The sequence below is a fragment of the Parus major genome, chromosome Z, assembly GCF_001522545.3.
Source record: "Parus major isolate Abel chromosome Z, Parus_major1.1, whole genome shotgun sequence".
Lineage (NCBI taxonomy): Eukaryota > Metazoa > Chordata > Aves > Passeriformes > Paridae > Parus > Parus major.
The window spans coordinates 68379864-68400767 of record NC_031799.1 but is presented as its reverse complement, the minus strand read 5'-3'; the positions used below and the strand labels follow the sequence as shown (position 1 = coordinate 68400767).

At 39.1% G+C, this 20904-nt stretch overlaps 1 protein-coding gene across 1 annotated transcript in view; it reads right to left on the bottom strand.

Moving 5' to 3' along the window:
- Positions 1-20904, bottom strand: part of CAMK4 (calcium/calmodulin dependent protein kinase IV) — a 145164-nt gene that overhangs the window by 5930 nt on the left and 118330 nt on the right. The window contains exons 6-9 of the mRNA XM_015652995.2: positions 10199-10289; positions 8318-8392; positions 4854-4929; positions 646-772 (exon numbers count right to left, since the gene is read on the bottom strand). Of these exons, the coding sequence (XP_015508481.1) occupies positions 646-772; positions 4854-4929; positions 8318-8392; positions 10199-10289 (369 nt within the window). The remainder of the gene's footprint in view (positions 1-645; positions 773-4853; positions 4930-8317; positions 8393-10198; positions 10290-20904) is intronic.

Below are 20904 nucleotides of genomic sequence, written 5' to 3'. Positions count from 1 at the left end.
ACAGCTTGCATAAGAATATATGGAACTAAGCACTTGTGTTTTCAGTGCTAATTAAATAACTGAATTATGCAAAATATTATTGACAAAGTCAGACTCAAGCATACCTATCTTTGCAGATCAGTGTCTCCTGGATCCAAATTACTTTATCCAGTAATAAAAGAATACAAGCAGATAGCATGCCAGCCCTTGCATTTTTCTAATGGAGCATATTTAAAAGTAGTCAATCTTTCCTCATCTACTAAAAAAAACTTGAATGTACACAAAAAGTATGTCAGAAAAAGCAGTGTGGGGGGGAAGTGTCATTCCTTTTTATATTCTTCCCCAAAATTCAGGCTTAAAAACTGCACAAAAAGAAGGGCTTGTTTCTACATTCCCCTGAAGGTGTGTTTGCCTGGAAAAGAGGAATGATGAAACACTTCAGATCTGTAAGAGCTTCACATGAGCACTGAGACAGCTGCCAACAATCTATGGTTTTCTTCACAGAAGAACCTGAGTATCTATGTTTTGAGTGCAAAATCACAGCACCATAATAAAGCAAAGACAAGAGGAAACAACTATGATCAATATTCTGCCCCACCCCAAAATGGACTCTTTCTCAGTGACAAAAATACTAAATACAGCAAGTCTCATTTTTGCTTTACTTACTAAATCCTTGGCATTCAGAGACACATCATCCCACCAGGGGGACACAAAGTCATATTCACAGCTCAGGATCCTCTTAAACATATACTGATCTCCCCTTTCATCATAAAATGGTTCAAAGCCACAAAGTCTGAAAGGATAAAAAAGACATTAATTTATCCAAGTTTAATTAGTCTTGTGTTGTTAGAAACTGTTCATGGTAGTATTTTTCCCTACTTTGTGTTCTGTAGATCACTTTGGGAAACCAGACCTGGATGGACTCACGAATCCCTGATTCTACAGAGCAGGGAGCAATGTGGCCAGATGTATTCTTAAGCACTGGGAAAGGCTTTTCTAATAGTAATTTTTCTATTTTCACATGTGTTTAATTGGAGCTATTAAAACAGGATCATGTAGCATTTATCAGAACCCCTATAACTCTTGCCAGAGGAATAGTAATTAGCTGAGAAAACCTCATCTTACACGTGAAGTTACAAGTTTTTATATATCCAGTTAGGACTGATTTTTATTCATGTATATTTTTTCATCCTATTAGCCACAATATGTAAAACCTTTGGTAAGTTTTCATGATCAGCCCTCATCTTTACTTAGGTAACCTAGATACAATCTAGAAGTCTTGTGATCTCACTAAATGACTGCATTTATAAATATATTGAATAATACAGAGATCCACACAGCTGGCCCCAGGGAAAGCAGACTCATAGATGTGGTTTCCATTTGTATAATATCTTTTTTTTATCACTTAGTGAAGTGATAAAATCACCTTAATCATGCCTGCACACATAATCAGATTTTTGAAGTGAATTTCCTATTCAGCCAGTATGTGATCTGAGCTTAACAGAGAAAGTCTATCTGCTCCTCTGCCTCCAGAAAATGCAACAAGTAGTTAAGATGATGAGAGAAAAACAAAAGCAGATCATAAAGATCAAGACAGCAACAAATTTAGAAAAGCCTTACATTTCAACCTGTTTTTGTGTTTTTAAATACAATGTGCTTACTGTTCTGAAAAAGGAGGCTGAGGTTCAAGGAAGAAATGTGGTTTTGGGAGTGGCACATAGCTGTGGGTGGAACAGCTGCATCACATTCCACTGCTGAAGAGGGGAAACACCTCACTGCAGGCACATTCTGAGCACGTTATTTTTCCAAGTCTGGCAGAGACATATTAAAACACAAGGATCCAGCCTCCAAACCCTTGTGGGGCCAGCCAGAGCCCCTCTGCTGCTCTTCTCCTGCTTGCTGCCTCTCCCATCAGCATTTCTGGACTTGCAGCAGGTCCCTGCTGTTCTCATGGAACACCCCTGAGCAGTGCCCCTCACTGACTCAGCCCAAACTGCCTTTCGGATCCTGGTAACCTATGACAGTAAGAACCTCCTTAAACCTTGCTGTGACTGTGCTGGAAGCCTCCTAACTGAACTCACCACCATCATCTATTGTTCTCCTATTAACAATTTCAATAGATACGCTTCTACTTAAAAATCCACTTCAGCAGACAGATTTTTTATTTTTTTTTTTGGCTACATGCCAAAATAGGCAAGTAAACCTGGATATTTCAGATTAGATCAATTAAATCAGTGCAAGACTAGTGTGGCTGCACTTGATTTAATTTTATTTTGAAAGAACATTTTACTATTGTGATTCACTTTATATCAGTTACCTACCAATAAAGGAAAAGTCAATGTAGACAGCTTAAAAAACAACTAAAAATGGCCAGATGATGTTTTGTGTCCTTTTAAGCAACTTAGTAAAATAACACCTTTAATTAAATCCATGCAATTTCAACTACAGGCAAAGCTTCCGTATTTGTCAACCACTGTCTTCATCTCAAACATGCAGAAGGATTTCAAAGCTGCTTTAGGCATACAAAAGGACTGCTTCTCTTGACTTTTAAAACTATACATGTGGCTTCCCCTGAATTATGACAGTTATCACAAATAGGTCTTACTATAATTTGGCTCAGGAAAAGCTCCAGTCAGATTATGTGCCAAAGTTTTTTTTAATCAAATAGCAAGTTCACTTTGGTTAATGACAAGATACAGTTTTATGCAGATCCTCTTTAACATGGTTGTTAACTCCTACATCCACTCCATTCTGGGGGGGCATACAGGAAATTTTTTTATTATATTTTTTTGACTCTATGTAAGTAGTTTTTCTGTACTGAACTATAAGACTGAGACAGGCAACATTGTCCTCTGGGCTCCAGGATTAATGATTTAGTAATTTCACATGTACCTTTCTGGTCTCAGTTTCTAATCCATCAGACATAGGTCAACAAAGCTTTATAACAATAGGAGAGTTTTAAATGTGGAGTACTGTTAAAGCAAATGGAAGAGACAGCCAGATAGATTTTTGCCTGTCTTGTTCCTGTAGATCAAATTGGATTTTGAGGTGGGAGTAGGACAGGATTAGAAGGAGGAAGAATAGAAGAGTATGTGTAGTCATGCAGCCCCATTCCAGGGCAAGAACTCACACACTCGTATTTATGCACCTGCAGAGGTTTAGTGTGGCTTGGGAGCATCCCCTGAATAGCTGGAAGGTTTTGAGAAGCTGCACATAGAAAATGCCACTCCAGATATTCAGATAGGAATTGTCTGGAGTTTGGTTGGAGCTTGCTTACACTTGAAAACAAGTTCTGCTTAAAAAAAGCTCTTAGTTTGAAATGCAACAACTTCATTAAGCCTTAAGTAACTAGGAAAGGCCATAACTTAACCTAGGTGGCTTTTTAAAGGGGCAACAAAAGTCACCTCTCCAGTCTTGGGGACCACCTTGCTGGCAAATTTCACATCTCTGAATGGAAGCCTTAAAAGTTGCAAGAAATGAGCTCCTGGCAGGCAATATCTGAGACATGATCCTCAACACAAAGTCTTGATCTTAAACCAGACCTTGAGACAAAGATAGACGTATTTAAAAAGAAGCAAATAACAAAATGGCAAATAGGAATATTGTAGCCTATTATTTACAGGTACCCAAAAAGAGACCTTTGAATTATTTGAGGCTTATGTGCAGAACAAAAGATGAATTTTTTCTGACATTACCATCAGAGTGTTTATATATCCTTACATGGACTTTTAGTATAAACTCTAGAGAATATAGTTATTTTCTTTGCAAAAGATGAAAAGAATTGTGTTATTGCACACTATACTTGCTGGACATAGCAAGTACCAGGGGAGGGACAATGGCCCACATGTATAAAATCCTCCATATCTTTAAGGCACTGTTGGGGGTTGGCTTGCTTTCTTTCTCACTTACAGATTTTTTTTTCCCAGAAGTTGCTACTGGGTATTTATTGGTACTTAAAAAAACCCCAAGGAGTTAGGGGTCCCACTCCCAGAGAGAAGAGTCCTGCTGAGCAGCGGGACCTGGCTGCCCCAGGGCTTGTGCAGCAAAGCCTCTGTCCCATCCCTTCCTGTCGGGACAGCCACCACGAGCTCCCTCAGCCTGAGGCCAAGCAGGCAGTCACTGGGTCCTGGTTCTGGTTCTTGTTAATGCCAGAGTTGTTGTTTTGTTTGCCTTATTATATGTACTAGTAAAGAACTGTTATTCCTATTCTCGTATCTTTTGCCTGAAAGCCCCTTGATTTCAAAAATATAATAATTTGAAGGGAGGAAGTTTACATTTTCCATTCCAAGGCTCCTACCTTCCTTAGCAGATACCTGTCTTTCAGACCAAGACAAGTAAATATGTAAAATCTCATTTTCTTCCCCTAAAAGGCATCCTAGAGGTATTGTATATAACTACACAAGTTGTCTTAGCACTGTCATTGCCAAGGGTCTAAAATTAAGTCTTCTAATTATTCTCCCGTAAAGGAGGGAGTCAATACATCATAGACTATTTTCCCTTCTCAGTAATCTTCCTTTGAAAAATTCATTCAATACAATAAAGTAATTACAATTCTTAGCAATTGAATCATGACTAGCCACAATAAGACTTAGACAAAAATGGCTATTTAAACACAAGTGTTTGGAACTTTTGGCCTATACTCATTCACATTAAAAGCATGATTCTGCACATATCTTGTTGCTGTGCAGGAAGAACTGTTATATTTATCAAATATTTAAACTGAGCATCCTCCTGTAGGATTTGACTTGCTTCCGTAAAGTCTGGAATATAATAATTAAAGTTCAGGCTCTTCTCTTCAATGGCACAGCTCACAGTGTCATGAAGTCCTGGGGGTGCTAAAAAGAGAACTTCTCTGTAGCACTGTCTGCACTTACAGGATGTAGGTGATAATCCCCAAGGACCACATGTCCACTTCAGGGCCATAGGCACATCCTCGTAGTATCTCTGGTGCTGCAAAGGACAAAACATTTGTCAGTAAACACAAAAGCTGAGTGAAGAAACAACAGTCACAAAATCAATTAAAGTCCATGCACAGTCGTGTCTTTTGTAAAAAGTTGACACTACCCATTTAAGCCCTTAATTAGGTAAATGATTCCCTTCACTGACTATAAAGCAAAAGAAGTCATGCCCAACCTGAGCCAGAATAAAATTAGTGTACTTTGGATTCAAATTGTTTTTAGTTTGTAAAAAGAACCACAGAAAGCTACAGCTGCACTGGAGCTACAATGTGACCAAGAAGGTGAATGCTTTAACTTCAGTATTTTGCTTAGTGTTTTTATAAATACATCAACAACAGAAATGGGGCCAATGAAAATCTCCATCCTTTACTGGAAGCAGAGGCAAGCACTGGAATGAAGGATGAGGAACAGGCTGAGGTACTTAATGCCTTCTTTGCCTCAGTCCTCAACAGCCAGGGCTGTTTATCCTCTGGGAGCCAGCCCCTGATTTGGCAGACAGGGACTGGGAGCAGAACAGACCCTGTGCAATCCAGGACAAGGGAGGCAGTGACCTGCTGAGCCACAAGTCCATGGGACCATGTGGGATTCATCCTGGGGTGCTGAGGGAGCTGGAGAAGGAGCTTGTCAAGCTGCTCTGCATCACTGATCATCAGTCCTATCTAACTGGGAATGTCCCAGATGATTTGGAGGTTGGCTAATGTGATGTCCATCCATAAGAAAGGGAGGAAAATGGATGCAGGGAAGTACAGGCCTGTGAGCCAGACCTCGGTGCCAGGGAAGATCATGGAGAAGATCATCTTGAATGTGATCACACGACACATACAGGACAGTGCAGGGGACCAGGTACAGCCTACAGGGGTTCAGGAATGGCACATCCTGCCTGACCATCCTGATCTCCTTTTATGAGCAGGTGACCAGCCTAGTGAATGCAGGAAAGGCTGTGGGTGTGTCTGCCTGGGCATCAGCAAAGCCTTTGGCACTGTCCCCCATGGCACTCTCCTGGAGATACTGGCTGCTCATGGCTTGGACAGGTGCTGTGTCACTGGGTGAAAACTGTCTGAACATCTGGACCTGGGAGTGATGTGGATGGAGTTAAATCCAGCTGGTGGTGGATGTAACCCCAGTGGGGTGCCCCGGGGTTCAGTGTTGGGCCCAATTCTGCTTAATATCTTTATTTGTGATCTGGATGGGGAGATCGAGGGCACCCTCAATCAGTTTGCAGATGACACTAAGTCAAGGGGCAACTAGGAAAGCTGTTCAGAGGGATGTGGAGAGGCTGGATCTGTGAAAGGCCAATGGCATGAGGTTCAGTGAGACTGAGTGTCAGTCCTGCCTTGGGCCAGAACAACCCCCTGCTACAGGCTGGGGGCAGGGTAGCTGGAAAACTGCTCAGCAGGAAAGGACCTGGGTGTGCTGGTTGACAGTGGCTAAACATGAGCCAGCTGTGCCCAGTGGCCAAGAAGCCCGAGGGCATCCTGGCAATAGTGGGGCAGTTACCATCCCCCCTGCACTGGGGTCACACCTCAAATGTTGTGTCCAGTTTGAGGCCCCTCACAACCAGGAGGACCTTGAGGGGCTGGAGCTTGTCCAGAGAATGGCAATGAAACTGGTGAAGGTATAGACTTCGTAAATAAATACTAAGAGGAGCAGAGGGTGGTGTGAATGTTCAGCCTGGAGAAAAGGAGGCTCAGGGAGTCTCTACAACTACCTGGACAGAGGTTGTAGTGGGGTGAGGATTGGCTTTCTCTCCCACGTAACAATGATAGGTCAAGAGAAAACAGCTCAAGCTTTACTAGGTGAGATTCAGGTTGGACATTAGGAAGGATTTTCTCACAGAAAGCATGGTTAAGCATCAGAACAAGCTGCCCAGGGAGATGGTGGAGTCATAATCCCTGGAGGTGTTCAAGAAATAACAAGTGTTCAAGGTGTTCAAGGACATGACCCTTAGTGCCACAGTTCAGTGAGCATGGTGGTGTTCAGTCAAAGGTTGGAAAAGACCTCCAAGATTGTTAAGTCCATGGTTAAGTCAATGGTTCTATGAGACTATTTATTTGGCACTTTATTTAGGGCTTATTTTTGATATTCTGTTTTAGCTGGAAAGAAAGACAGACCATTTCAGAGAGTTGCTTCTGCTGCAGTGAGGACCAGACAGAAAGACCAGGCAGTTTTTGGGGACTTCAGACCTGCAGCAGTAAAGAGGAGTCGATGTCTACCCAAGCAGCTTGATAAGCACAGCTTGAGGGCCCTGGTCCCTGGACCTGTGATGCACATGGGATAACTGCCACATTCCTGGAGCACAGTGGGCTGGCTGTACCTACGAACATCAGTGCAACCTCTTCCCCTCCCCACATTACACTTGCACAGCCATAAAGAGAAGGGCTTTTGCTATTTTTTTTTCCAGATCGATTTCCAGAAGTTTTCTTTTGGTGAATGGGTTTGTCCCACACATTGCTTTTAGTTTAGATGTTGCCTGTAACAGACTGATCATGAATCACTGCTTTGCACTGGGCTTCATTTTTTGTGCTGCTCTCAGAAATCACTGATGTTCTTCTTGTTAAGTTCATGGAAGGCACAACATTGCAGCAAACTAAGTTTTCTGTGACCACTTTCTTGCCTTCAGTCCTCTGCATCAATCTGCACATCCCAAGGACTGTAGATTGTCAAGTCTTGATGCCAAAGAATTCAGATTCCAGTTTTTGTTTTTGTTGCTGTGTCCTTTCTGGAGAAGCTGCCGATACATGGGTGAGCAGGATGTGGGAGCTGGCAGCCTGGAACCATCAATTATTCATAGTTTAATTTGGCATTTAAACAGTATTTCTCCTGGGTCTCCTCCAATTCTGGAAAGTAATGCTTGAATATTTTCCAGGACTTCTGCACGGTCAGTTAACTTGAGTTGTAAATCAAGGATTGCTACAGACACATGACTATAGGTATAAAGCTCCTTTCTTCCCTTCTCTGCAGAAATGTTCAGCCTCAATCCTTCCCACCAAGTCAACATAACTCTGAGGGCTCTTCTATGGGAATAAGTCTTATCCTATTTTTATAGTATATGAGGATGGGCATTAAAAGAGCTAAGCACTGACTACATTGGCAGTGTAACTGTCACAAGAGAAGACAACCAGAGCATTAATAGCTAATATATGAAATACAGTTTTATGAAACTAACTGGACTGGAATTAGGTGCTGCTCTAAAGCAGACTTGGCACATGTGTGTGCTTTGCAGGCAATGTCACACACGGTAATGGACAACGACAATGTCACCTGAATTGCATTATCAGCTGTTCTCTGAGGTAACAGAGTGATCTCATGGTCTTCTCCAGTGTCCTCTTTCTGTTGACTTTACAGTTATAAAAGCAAATGTAAGTAACAAAACAACATACCACAATACCCTGGAGTTCCACAAACTGTCTTCATGGTCACATGATCTTCCACAATCTTGGAAAGTCCAAAGTCAGCTGTTAAGATGGTTTGGGAATATTAATGTTCGCACTCCCTGTAATAATGTGGGGTTTGTTTGTTGTATGTGCAATTAAATAAACATTTATATGTTAAATGAAGGTATTGGCATTTCCACAGGTAAGCACTGATTTAATGAATCTACCCATGCTGCAATCTGGAAGCAAAATTTGCTGTACAAATGAGTATTCCTGGCTCCTGCTTGACAAAAGTGTAGCTTGTATTTTATTCTGAAAACTGCACAAAGCCAGTACAGTTTGAGGCCTAAGGGCATGCAAGCAGAGATCCAGATATATATTTTAGATATATATTCAGTTTTTACTCTGTGAGTAACCCAATAAAATTATCAGAACTATTTTGGGTTGCTTTTTTAGTCAACAGTCATGTAGTCTCTGCAGGACAAAACCACAATATCAGCAGTATTTTGATAGAAGGCTTCTAGGGGCATAAAGATGGTGACAGAAGTATTGATCATCCTTTCTGCAATGTTCCACTCTGAATTACTATTCACAGAGCAAGGGCCTTCATGACAATACATACTGTACTTGTATGACTCCTTTACAAAAGTCATACAAATTGAATTGTTCACAACTCTTTTTTTTCACTGAGAATAAACTGAGCTTGTTAAAATTCTGGTTTAGGTGACGAAAATCACCTTTGCATCAAAAGCAAAAAATACTTGATTTTGTTTCGTTGGACCAAATATAAAAGGGAATGTTTTGGCTCAAGATCAGGATAAAAATAGGTCACTTGTTCCTAAATGGCTATCCTTCTTGCATTATTATTTATCTAATTAGGAAAACAGTTTACTTTTATAAAAACAGCCACTAGTTCAAAACTGGATTTTTAATTTAAACACAGCAGTGACTTCACCAGGAAGATGAATAATCCTGGCATTTATGAAATGCTTCAAAAGCCCTACACACTCTGGATGTCAAACCAAAGCCATTGGTGCTGCATTATGTTATCAAATTTAGAGCCTTTCCAGGAAAGGTAAGTAGGGTAAGATATAAATTAAGATACCATCATTCTGAGAACTAAGATGTTCCTAGAAATTTATACTAAATTTCTTGAGGCCAGTTCATGGAAATTTGTCTCCAGAAACCCATGATGAACACCAGCCTGATGAACATGGAAAAAACTCATGTTCCTAAGGGAGCACCAGGTGGTATTTTCAAACCCAGAAGGGTGGCACAGATGCTTCTTGTTGCTTAAGCAAAAACTAGGCATGTCCAAACTTTCTTGAGGTCATACTGTTTGGAAGTGTCTGCCACCTCCAACAGAACTGGCACAATACATTCCTGATCAGGACAGCCTTGTCCTTCCTCACCCCCTCTGTGGTGCTGACCACGCTTCAGAGGGTTTTCCTGTGCTCTTTGCAAAAATCTCTCCGTGTCCCTCAAATCTGCCTTCAAAACAGAAGCCAGCCTTACCCAATTATCTTTCTACCACTTATCTGCACATTTTAATTTTCACACCAATGTATCTTTCCTCTTAAAATACTAGTTTAACAGAAAAAAAGGGGCATAGAAGTGGTGCACAGAACTTTATGCTGTTCTCATGATACTTCTTTTTCTAAGCGTGTTAATCTCTGCCACGCTGGCACAATTTTGGCTATAAATTCTCCAAGCAAGGATTTAGTTTTGCATTGGTTTTGAAACCATCATGTGCAGCTGTGCTGCTGAAGTAACATGCTGTCCATTAAGCACTGGCTTCAAGCAGGGTGATTGTGAGGTGCATCAACTCCAAACATCAGTGAGCACATATTACTGACTCGAAGGCATCACACTTTTAATGCTGCTCACCGATTTTTAATGGTGCATCTGGTGCTGGTGTTGCATAGAGTAGATTTTCTGGCTTCAAGTCTCGATGCACAATCCCATTTGCATGCAGATACTGAAAAAGAGAAAGTCAAAGCATGTAAGTGAGAATGGTCAAGCATGAGTTAACATCTCTCTAATTCTCTATTGCATTAGATTGATATATGCTCTGTGTGTGACACAGAGTTACTTCACCAATTTTCAGCAGGTCTTTTTTCTGCAAACTTGCTCAGTGAAGGATCCTTGGGTTCATACTGTAATCTGAACAGAAAAATAAAATTTTGGAAGGCAAAGGTAACATCATGTTCATCTGGGAACAGAAACATCTCAGAAAGTATCCTTGAATTTTAATACAGCAGTAGCTCCTAAGAAGCAATCTAGTAGATGATGAGATGCCAAAGTCTGGCTCAGAGGAAGGTTGTTTCTCCACATTATAACATTCTGAGAGATAGGAAATGGTCACATAACTATTAAACAATTAAATAGATGTATTTGAGTAGAAAGGATGTAGGTGTCTTGGGCCAACTACAAAATGCTTGGGGTCCCTCGGTGCAGACCTCTTACAAATTTTAAAACCACTCAGTTGCAAAGCCCCAAAAATCCTTCTGTCTTGCCAAAGTACACGTAGTACATGTGAATTGATTCACCACTGAATTCCTGCCTTGCACTAATGGAAAGAAAAATTTCTAGAACATAAATCTGCCATTTACTCTGCTATGAACAGAAATAGAAAAAAAAATATAATATACAATATACTGATAGAAAAAAAGGGATAAACTAGTGACAGAAATTCTGTATTTCTTATTGATAAAATATTCACACAAAACTCTGAAGTCTTAGAAGATAAATGCTTAAGGGTAGAATCACATTATCTTATTCAAAAGTCTCATATTCTACATTTTAGCAGCATCTCTCTCAGCTGTGTTTTCACTACCAAAACCTCCCAGTGTCTGTGCATATTTATGTGGGAAACGATAAAAAATTGAATATTCATCTAGACCACACAGCTATAATGTGCACCTGAGTTAGCATCTGAGGTGAATTCTTGACTGTGTATCTCACTGGAATTTTAGTTCTTATAAATTACCAGTGATTAAATAACATTAATGAGGAATACATTGCTCTGTCCTTGGGCATTGTTTTAGTGACACTGTGTGCTTTTCATGAGTATTTTTCTCCCAGTGTTCTCTATTGACTTTGCCTGTAATCCTAAAGTCACAGGATTTGTCATGATGTGGCATTTAGAGATCAGCCAAAGACTCTCACCTTACTTCACAGTGAAATTTAAGTGTTTGTCCCAGCTGTTTTCTACCTAGAGATAACTATTCAATTACCCTAAGTAAAAACAGCCAACAACATATGGAAACTGATGGATTGTACACTACTACATCATTTAATGCAGCCACATCTGCATGGCTGCAAACAATCTTGTCCACCCTACATAAACATCCATCTTCATCACGCCAGACATAAGTGTAGCAAAGATGCTCCCACAGCATAGGAGGGGTGTGTTTGACATGCAGAGCTGAGAGTGGCACAGGGAGCTGACCAAAAGCCATCAGACTGGGGTGGACAGAAAAATATGTCTGAAGTGGTCTGTGTTCATGTGCTGCAAATCAGTTTAGCTGCCTCTGCAAGAGTGAGAAGGATCAGATATTTCACAACCACTCGATGGAAAACAGACACTTCCAATTCAGCTGCACAAAAAAATCCTTGACCAAATTTGTGCAGAGGAATTTTCCAGCCAAGTTTGCAATCTTTTAGCAGGTCCTTTTTAACACATGCCCATAATCTTAAAAACATTTTATGCTGTGAGGCTGAAAACATAGAAATTTTCTTCTCTTTCCAGAAACACATTTTTGTAGGAGGGAATTTTGGGAAAAACTTTAGGAGAAGCTGTTCAACTTTTCCTCCCTTATAAATCATAAAACAAGACTGGCTTGTGGAGCTCCTTCTCAGACACAGTAAGAATTATAACTGAGAAAATCTGCTAACCACGCATGTGCCTCATGACTGACTGACTTTTTAAACAACTTGCATTGAACTTGGAGTGTGAACTGGATTTTTGCTGCAAACTCACAAAAACCCAAGAAGGAATATTTCCCTCCCCTGTTCAGCCCACCATTTGCATAAAACTCACACATGGGGGTGCCCAACAAATGAAAATTGCCTCAATAACTTTACCCATGCCTTTCAAAGATTGTCACTGCAATAATCTGAGCTCTCTCTCTTCCATGTGCTCTCATCACAACACCGGCACCTACTCCCTCTTCACCACACCTCCCCTTATCTTCCCAGCATCTAATTCAGAATTCCTGCCCAGACATAGTAACTCCTCTGACATCTCTCTGCAGCCCACAGAGGTCCTGCCCTGGTCACACCCTAAAATCAGTCCTTGCTGTTCTTGCCTCTCTCATCTACTGTTTCTCCTTCTTGACTTGTTTGCTGGGACAAGACATGCATATGGCCAGGGATGCTGCCAGGTCCTGCATTTGGCAGACCTACTGTTGGCAGGTTATATCTTTCATAATATGTTAGAATTCTTTGAGTTTTGCCAATAGGGTCAATAGTTTTGTTGTGAACTAGCAGACAGAAGGGCAACATGGATAAAAAAACCCCCCGAACCAACACAACAAAAAACCCCAGTGGTTTTATGGATATGGATATCCCATTCTCCATGGAAGTATCAGCTAGGCTCATAAGCCCCCAGCCCTCTGAAGGGATAGACAACTGGCTGAACTTCTGTAGAAGGTATCTGCATCCAAACAGCCTTGTTAATAAAGGTAAATAAGCAGATGCAGCAACCTCCTGTCCTCCAGCTTGAGCCTCCTGTCACTCACTGAGAGCATGTCCTGCTCCACAATCCCCTTGCAACACTCATTTTCAGCACTGCTGAAAATCTTACTTAGTAGATACCCTGGGACTGACCTGTTTCCAAATTTTCTTCAGTCCAAATAGCTCTGCTCTCCATGTAGCATTAAAGCTCTTGGTATTTACAGGACTACTGCTTGGTCTTATATAAATATGAAAAGTGTTCTGAGCTAAAATCTCTTTGCTCAGAAACAAGTTTAGTTAAATTTGCATAATCCACTTTGTTTAACACTTATCTCAGTTTGTATCTGCTGTATTTTGATTGCTCTCAGCTTATTTCTTGTATATTGATTTTAATAAAAGTTATGTTCCTTTGCATAACTTTGAATACTTTCCCAGTTTGTAGTACAGAGTCCGGCACTGTGCACTTCCATTGTAAGACAGGTAGTCTGTGCTCTACTACTTATGTGCTATGTCTCTTAATGGTTAAGTTATGTGCTGAAATGAGAGGATTTGGGCCCAGGTATAATGCCATATCACTCACATTATGAACCTAGGCATTACTGAATTACATCACTTTCCCCACATAAAAGATATGGATAAGACTTGGAAAATACTTTATTTCTATGGCTGGATGTACAGTTTGTAAATGCATAGCACTGCAAAGCAGTTTAACATAGCATGCACATTAAAATACGATTATGTGTACTCTCATAGAATGTGTACTCTCACTGTAGCTAAAATATTCAGTTTTCACTTTCTTCAGATTTTCAGTAGAGAATGCCAGCCAATAAGAAACCACGGAGACCTCTCAGGTAACCTCTTTCAGGGAGAAAAGTTTTATAAAATAATTGAGTAGAACAATCTTTTTACTCTTTGATAAACTTTGAGGTCACACTTGTCATGACACTAGGTCATGTTGAGTCCGACATACAGGCTCTTCTCTGCAGAACTTACTTAAAATGAGGCAGCCTTCATCTTGGCCTTTACTCCTGGGCCACACAATAGCAGCTCATGACTGAACGATTTCCATGAATATAACTATGACTGCAACAGAAAGACTTTTTTTCTTTTTTTTTTTTTTCTTTCCCTCTAAGCTTTTTTACCAAAAAGCTATTTCTTTGCTGCATGAAAGTTTCTTTTGTTCTTTGTTTTTTTGTTTACTAATTCTGGTACCTATCTAACTTGAAAGATTTTATGACAAAAGGACAAATGTAAATGGCTTAAAACACTGGCCCTTATCCCTTAATTTTATTTATGGTACCCATTACACAGAAGCGTAGAAAAGTAGGGCTGTAATGAACCTGAATCATCCATTCCTCTCTATTCTCCCTGGCAGAATCAATTACACCTACAACAGTTGTTTTTGCAATTTATTCCTGCAGACCTCTGCTATTAGAGACTCTACAATTTCTCCAAGCAATTTATTACAGGGCTGTGCTTTCCTGACTGCTACAAAGTACTTCCCTGCAACTCACCTAGATTTTGACAAGAGCAGATGAAGCCCATTGTTTTATTTCCTATATATGGAAGAGGCAGAAAGTAGATTATCTCCTTTATTTGCAAGAGCCTTTTGAATACTTGTTACCATGTACACAATCATTCTTCTCTCTAAGACTGCAGGACTTTTGTTTGGTCAGTCTTTTCTAGACTTGTGGTCATTCTTGTTTTCTCCTACAGGAAAGTGTAACTTCTACTAATGTATTTGAAAATGCAAAAATGCATTCCTGTAGTTGTGACCTGACAAACTTTATAGAATGTATTAATAAATGTATTTACCATTTTTTTCAACATATACCACTCCTATCTGCCTTTTGATCCAGTGTAACTTTCAAGACCTTTCTCTATTTTTTCTGCTGTTCTTGACTTTACAAAAAGGACATTGAATTTTAGCAATGTTATTTTATTCCTAATCCCACTCTGCAATATACTTGCAGCTTTCTCCAATTTTATGGTGTACAGAATTTTTATAATGGACCTTCTATTCCATCATATGAGGTTACCAACAAAAAACACTAAAAAAGCAGAGCAGGTAAGGCTTTTCCTGAACCTCCACTTTTGATCTTCAGATAAGCTGATACACATTCTCTCAGTAGAGACAACCAGTCTCTAAACAGCTTAAAATCACATAAGCTTGATAATATTTTGCTAATTTATTGTAAGACTGTCAGATGAGTCAAGTACTGAAAGCTTTACTTATGTCAAGTAGGTACAATACTTTCTGCTCCTCTCCCACTAACAATGTCTCTTACCGTGCTTGAGAAAAAGTCAGACTGATCTGGCATGGCCTGATCTGAACAAAATCCTGCCTTGCTGGTGACCTCCATGCCTTGTTATTCCCCAGGGGCCCCCATATTCTTTTCTTCATTATTTATTTCGAATTTTGGGGAGGTGTGAAATTAACTCCTTCTTTCCTCCTCTTGAAGTGAGTACTACATATATCTGGCTGCCTGGCCTCCATCAGAAGTGAATATTATCTATTAAATCTATCTTAGGCTTTAAAAGCTTGCTCTTTAAAGATTGTACTATGCAGGTCATTGGGTGCAAAAAATTTTTAAAAATCTAAATTATTTTAATACACTCTGAAACTAATTTTTCATTAGTCTTTTCTTATTGTAGGCTAAACTTTTACAGCTTAGTCAGTGCTATTAAATGTGCTGGACATCTGGGTACAGCTGAAAATTTAATGGAAACTAGCAGGAAAAAAACAAACCAGCACTTCCTCCTTCTAGACATTTTCAATGGTCTCCTTCAGCTGTAGCTCTTATGAGGATGACTGAATTTGCTACCCCTCTTGTCTCATGCTAGACGCATATTTTCTAGATAAGTTAAAAAATAAGCTAGATGCTTATTTTTAAGCTTATTATATAAGATAAGAAAATAAGCTGGATTCTTATTTTCTGCCTTGGCCTTTGAATTCCTGGTCTTACTAAAATCCAAGACCCTGACTTACTCTGTTTTTGCACGTGTCTGTTTTTAACTCCCGGATGGGCTCTTCCTGAGCAGTGATCTTCATTCAAGGACTGATGATGGCAGATTTCTGTGTGCATTAGCACGGGGGAGAAGTCTGTTGTCTGATGTGGCTGGTGCAGTGGTTTCATTATAGCAATTTCTGTCCAGCATGCTGATAATGTGACAGCCATGGTCATGAATACCAGATTTTGAAAACTCATGTTTTCAAAAGGAAAATTTCCACCAGTTTCATTGCTTGATGGAATATATTTAGGACTTAAATGTTGGATTTATTACAAAACCAGAACTGTAGATTTTTGAACCAAAGCCAGCACTGGACATCTTCTGCTATAAATGCAGTCATTATATGCATAAGGAGCTGAAAACAGGGAGGTTTTTTGCTCCCTTTTCAGGAATGTCTAGACTTGTAATTAATCTCACAAAAGCTGCACAAAAAGTGTCATTGCATAATGAAATCTACTGCACAGTAATTTGGTTTGATTACAGCCATATACTGTTTGAATAAGGCATGGTTAATTGATAGAGATTTTGCATCAGTTAAGAAGAAGTTTAAATAAACTTTCAATAAATCAGAAGGATATTGGAGAAAAAAGAAAATTCTCTTTTTTGTAGTCCTAGGATGGTGAGTTCATCTTATACAAGTAGAATGAGAAAGCCAGTCTCCATCTAAGTGATGTCTAAAATCATCATTCAGCACGTTTCTTACAGAGTACAGAGAAACATTCAAAATGCGCCACTGAAAATGTACCTGGCGTCCCACATTCCATGTTGGTGTAGACTTTGGAACACAAGGCTCATGTGGCTTGGGGGAATCAAGAGATATCTAAAATGTGATAGTTAGTGAACACCTCTGCACTGCTACAATCTCATGCATTATTAGCCAATTTGCAACTCACAGGTCCAACAACTGCACAGGAGTTACAGATTGATAAGAGGATATGGCATGTGACCTGGAGCTACTGCAGGCTTATCCTAGGGAAAAAACAGACAGTTCTGCATCTCAGTTTCCACATTTTTGAAACTTTTGAGGCATATAAGCTGCACAGATGTCAGAGTGACAAGTGTAAAGGGAAATGGGGACACATAATTTGTTTTTGAAACGGTGCTGTCACCACTGAAATCCATGTAAAATTTCCCTACTTCACATTTGTCAGACTTTATTTAAAATATGTGTAGTAATATGACAACCTGTTCCTGTGCTTCCATTTATCCCTTAGGCAGCACATAACTTTAAAGGCAGAAAAGAACATGAAATCCCATATGCTTTGGAAATTGGATAGTTTTATTTGTGCTGATTATGGGAAAGTGCATTTATCTGACTCTGTTGCTTACATGGTAAAAATATTGTTTAGGGTTAATTTTTTTCTGTACAAAATAGAACAAAATAATATAAACAATGTTGAATACACGGGGATTGTTTTAAGAGGTCTTGCAGAAGTATATGTTAGAATTCCTGCTTAAAGAGCTTAAAAAAAAGACCCAAAATAAAAACCCTCCATCAATGGTAATGTCAAAACCCAGCTCCACTGGCATCAACAAGGCTTCAGTAATAAAAGTGTGCAATCAAGTTATAGTTATATACACATCCTTATCTCCACTTTGCAACCATTCCGTTCTGGAGGTCACATTGGTTCTGGGACTGAATAAACAGAGGATCACTTTATCACCACAGAATACAAAACCAATATATATTTATTTTCTGGATGCATTATTTCAGCAAGTTTTGGAATTCAGTGTCTGGATAACAACAAAACAGAGACTTAGAAAAGCCACAAATAATGAAAGCTCCTTCAAACATCTTTGCAGAAATCTGATTCTTTGCACTTATCTTGCATTTACTGGTTGCTCTGGGAAATAGGAGTATGCCATTATATTTGCTACTTGAGAAACCAAATTCCAAACATTTTCATAAAATATCTATTAACCCAGTCAGATTAATTTAATTGAACATTGGTTTAGTGGAACAAAGAATATATGCCTTTGTACTTAGCATAAGTATGCACTGACACAACTAATTTGTTTTATAATTTCAGATGATTTTTACTATTTTACTGTTTACTATGAAAAAGAATGAAGAAATGCATCAGCATAGACAAATAAATCCAAATATTATTTTCTTTGCTTATCTATGATATGATAATCAGAGTTATGAAATAGGCCAGAAAGGAGGTTTTAAATGAAGCAACTGGGTTATATAAAGTTTCAACTGTATTCCCCGCTGTTAATTTTCTTTTCATTTGGAAGCAATTCTATCTTTTTGAACATTCCAGCTTTCAGGAGAGCGAAGCAGCCTTAGGGATGATGACACTATACCAGGTGTGGTGATAGCAAATCATGTACAGTAATTTCTGTACAATCTGACATATGTAGGAGACGGTAACATGCACACCTTCCCACACAGTTCCCAAACAAGCAGGCTTTGTGCAGAAAGCTAACAGTCTGCAGTGGCATAAAATTCTCCTCTTAAACTGTAAGTAGGCCACAGCATCAGAGCAGCTAGAAGAGCTTTGACACAGTGGCTTTTTCTTACATCCATTCAGAACAGACGCCCACCTGCAGACTATCTAATTCAGAGAACAATTAACATACATTTACCATGTTGCCCACATAACCACTCTGCTTAATTTTACTTTTTGTTATTTTGAGGGGTTTTTTTTTTTGTTGTTTGTTTGTTTTGGTTTTTTTGTTTGTTTGTTTGTTTGTTTGCTTGTTTGGTTGGTTTGCTGGTGTTTTTTGGGTTTTTCTTGATCTGGATGTCTGGGCTATAGAAGACAAAGATGATGCATGTTCCCCTGCAATTGCCCAGACCCTTCATGCAGGGAAATCTTCCCACTTCAGTCTCCACATAGACTGGGCACCTTCCCTGTGCCTGTCCCCTTTCCAGTTGAATGTAGAAGATGTGAAGAATATATTTTGTTTTGGGATAACTTTGTCATTTATGGTGAAAGTCAAAAGAATCGTTTTAATAGATGCAGGGCAATGCCACAGAATTGCAGTGGGCAGAGTTTACTGAAAGGTCTGACTTGATCTGTCAGACCTGCTGAGGTACAATACACTCCTCTGTGAGGTGCAAAAAAACCTAGAGCTAAACTCCCCCTTAAAACAGCACTCCTCTTAAAGCAAAAGCCAAAACCTAGCAGTGCAGTTTTTCCTTGGTATGAGCACCCATTTCCTCAACAGTTTTGTTCAACTTGCAGAAGCTCTCTGCTCAACCTACTGCACTTAGCAAAGCCCTTGGAACCAGCTTTCCACAAGTTCTAGGGTTTGTACAGAGGTCAGAAGACAAAAAGCATCTTAATCACATTATATTCTGCCACTTTGTTATACTCACTATCTTCACCATCTTTTACTTTATTGACCACAGTCACACTACAAACAAACAGACAAACAAATCCCTAATAGAAAAGAGTTTTAAATTAACTTCAAGGCATAAAACATATTCAAATAGCATTAGAGATGGAATTATTTTAAGACATCTACAAAAAGATACAACTTGAAAAGCTCTGTAAATATACACTAATTTGCCTTTGTAAAGTAATGCAAGTACAGCAAACTTGAAAGGAAGCAGGTAGGAATTTTATAAAATTGGGTTTCTACCTTTTAGCCAATGGCTTAAATCTACAGAAATGTTTTCATCAATCTGCTATCCCTATATGGAACAAAATTCAGCAAAATCACTACAGTTCAAGCAAATTTAAAAATTAAGTAGATTCTCTGTTCTGAGCAGGTTATTGAAAAGCAAGCACTGTTTTTGCAAACCAGAAACGCTTTTGGTTTTGCCATTAGGAAATTGAAAATACACAAATGAAAGCAAATCTAGAATAGATCTAAAGCTGTTGTCAGTGATATCTGGTGCTAGCTCTGGTCCTAGTAACCTTCATCATCAAAGAGTCATTTACCTAATGGAAAACTATTTCTGGAAGCATTAGGTTTCACTGACCACAGAGATTCACTAGCCACAGCTCCAGGATACCTGTAACAAGACCATAATACAGTGCCCTAATTAGCCACACAGGCACACATCAGTTCATTCTGCACCAACGTATTTTAGTTTTCCTTCGAGAAACTGATATTTTGTATTCAAATCAAAGCACTGAATTTCATTTTGATTAATGTTTGTCCTTTTTTAAGAGGGATATTTCATAAAGTAATGTAACCTTAAATGGGTAAGTTACAGTCTTTATTATGTGCTCTTGAACAAGCAGATTTTGTTCTGCCTGTGTTGTACACTAAAATTAAGCCATGTGAAGAAGTGCTCCTGGATGCCAATACTCAATTTCTACGCTGTTGAAATGTTTAGAAAAGTCCTGGGTAAACTGATCAAAAACAACACCCTGTTTATGAAGGGGAAGTGTATTCCCATCAGGCAATTTGAATCCGGCCATTTTTTTTTAAAATGGCATAATTTAGTGGCATAGATATTATCTGTAACAAGCCAGCTGGCATTGCTGATAGCAAATGACTGTTTTGGTAGGGTCAGACTTTAAACTGTTTCAAAGGTGAGATTTCAGTGTAATAAACCAATGAGGATGAAATTTCTCTTGTCCACCCATGAATCTCTCATTCCACACTATTCATTTTAAAAAAATCTATGATTTTTGACACATCATTTTATCTATGGGATACTTATAATCCTTCATTTGAATTCTTCTTTACCATAAATAACAGGCAGGTGTTCTTTTGTGTTAATTGGACTGCTTTTCTTGAATGGTCAAGTTTGGCCTACATTGGCATCACTTGTTAAGCCTAATACTGACCACACATTTAAGCTGCATAATATTAAAAAAAAACAATAATTTTTTTTACTTTTGTTACAGACTTTTTACAGAACATACTTTTAAACAGCATAGTCCTCAAAGAATACTTGCATGAAAGAGTCTCCACTTATTCATTTGCTGGATGTGAGC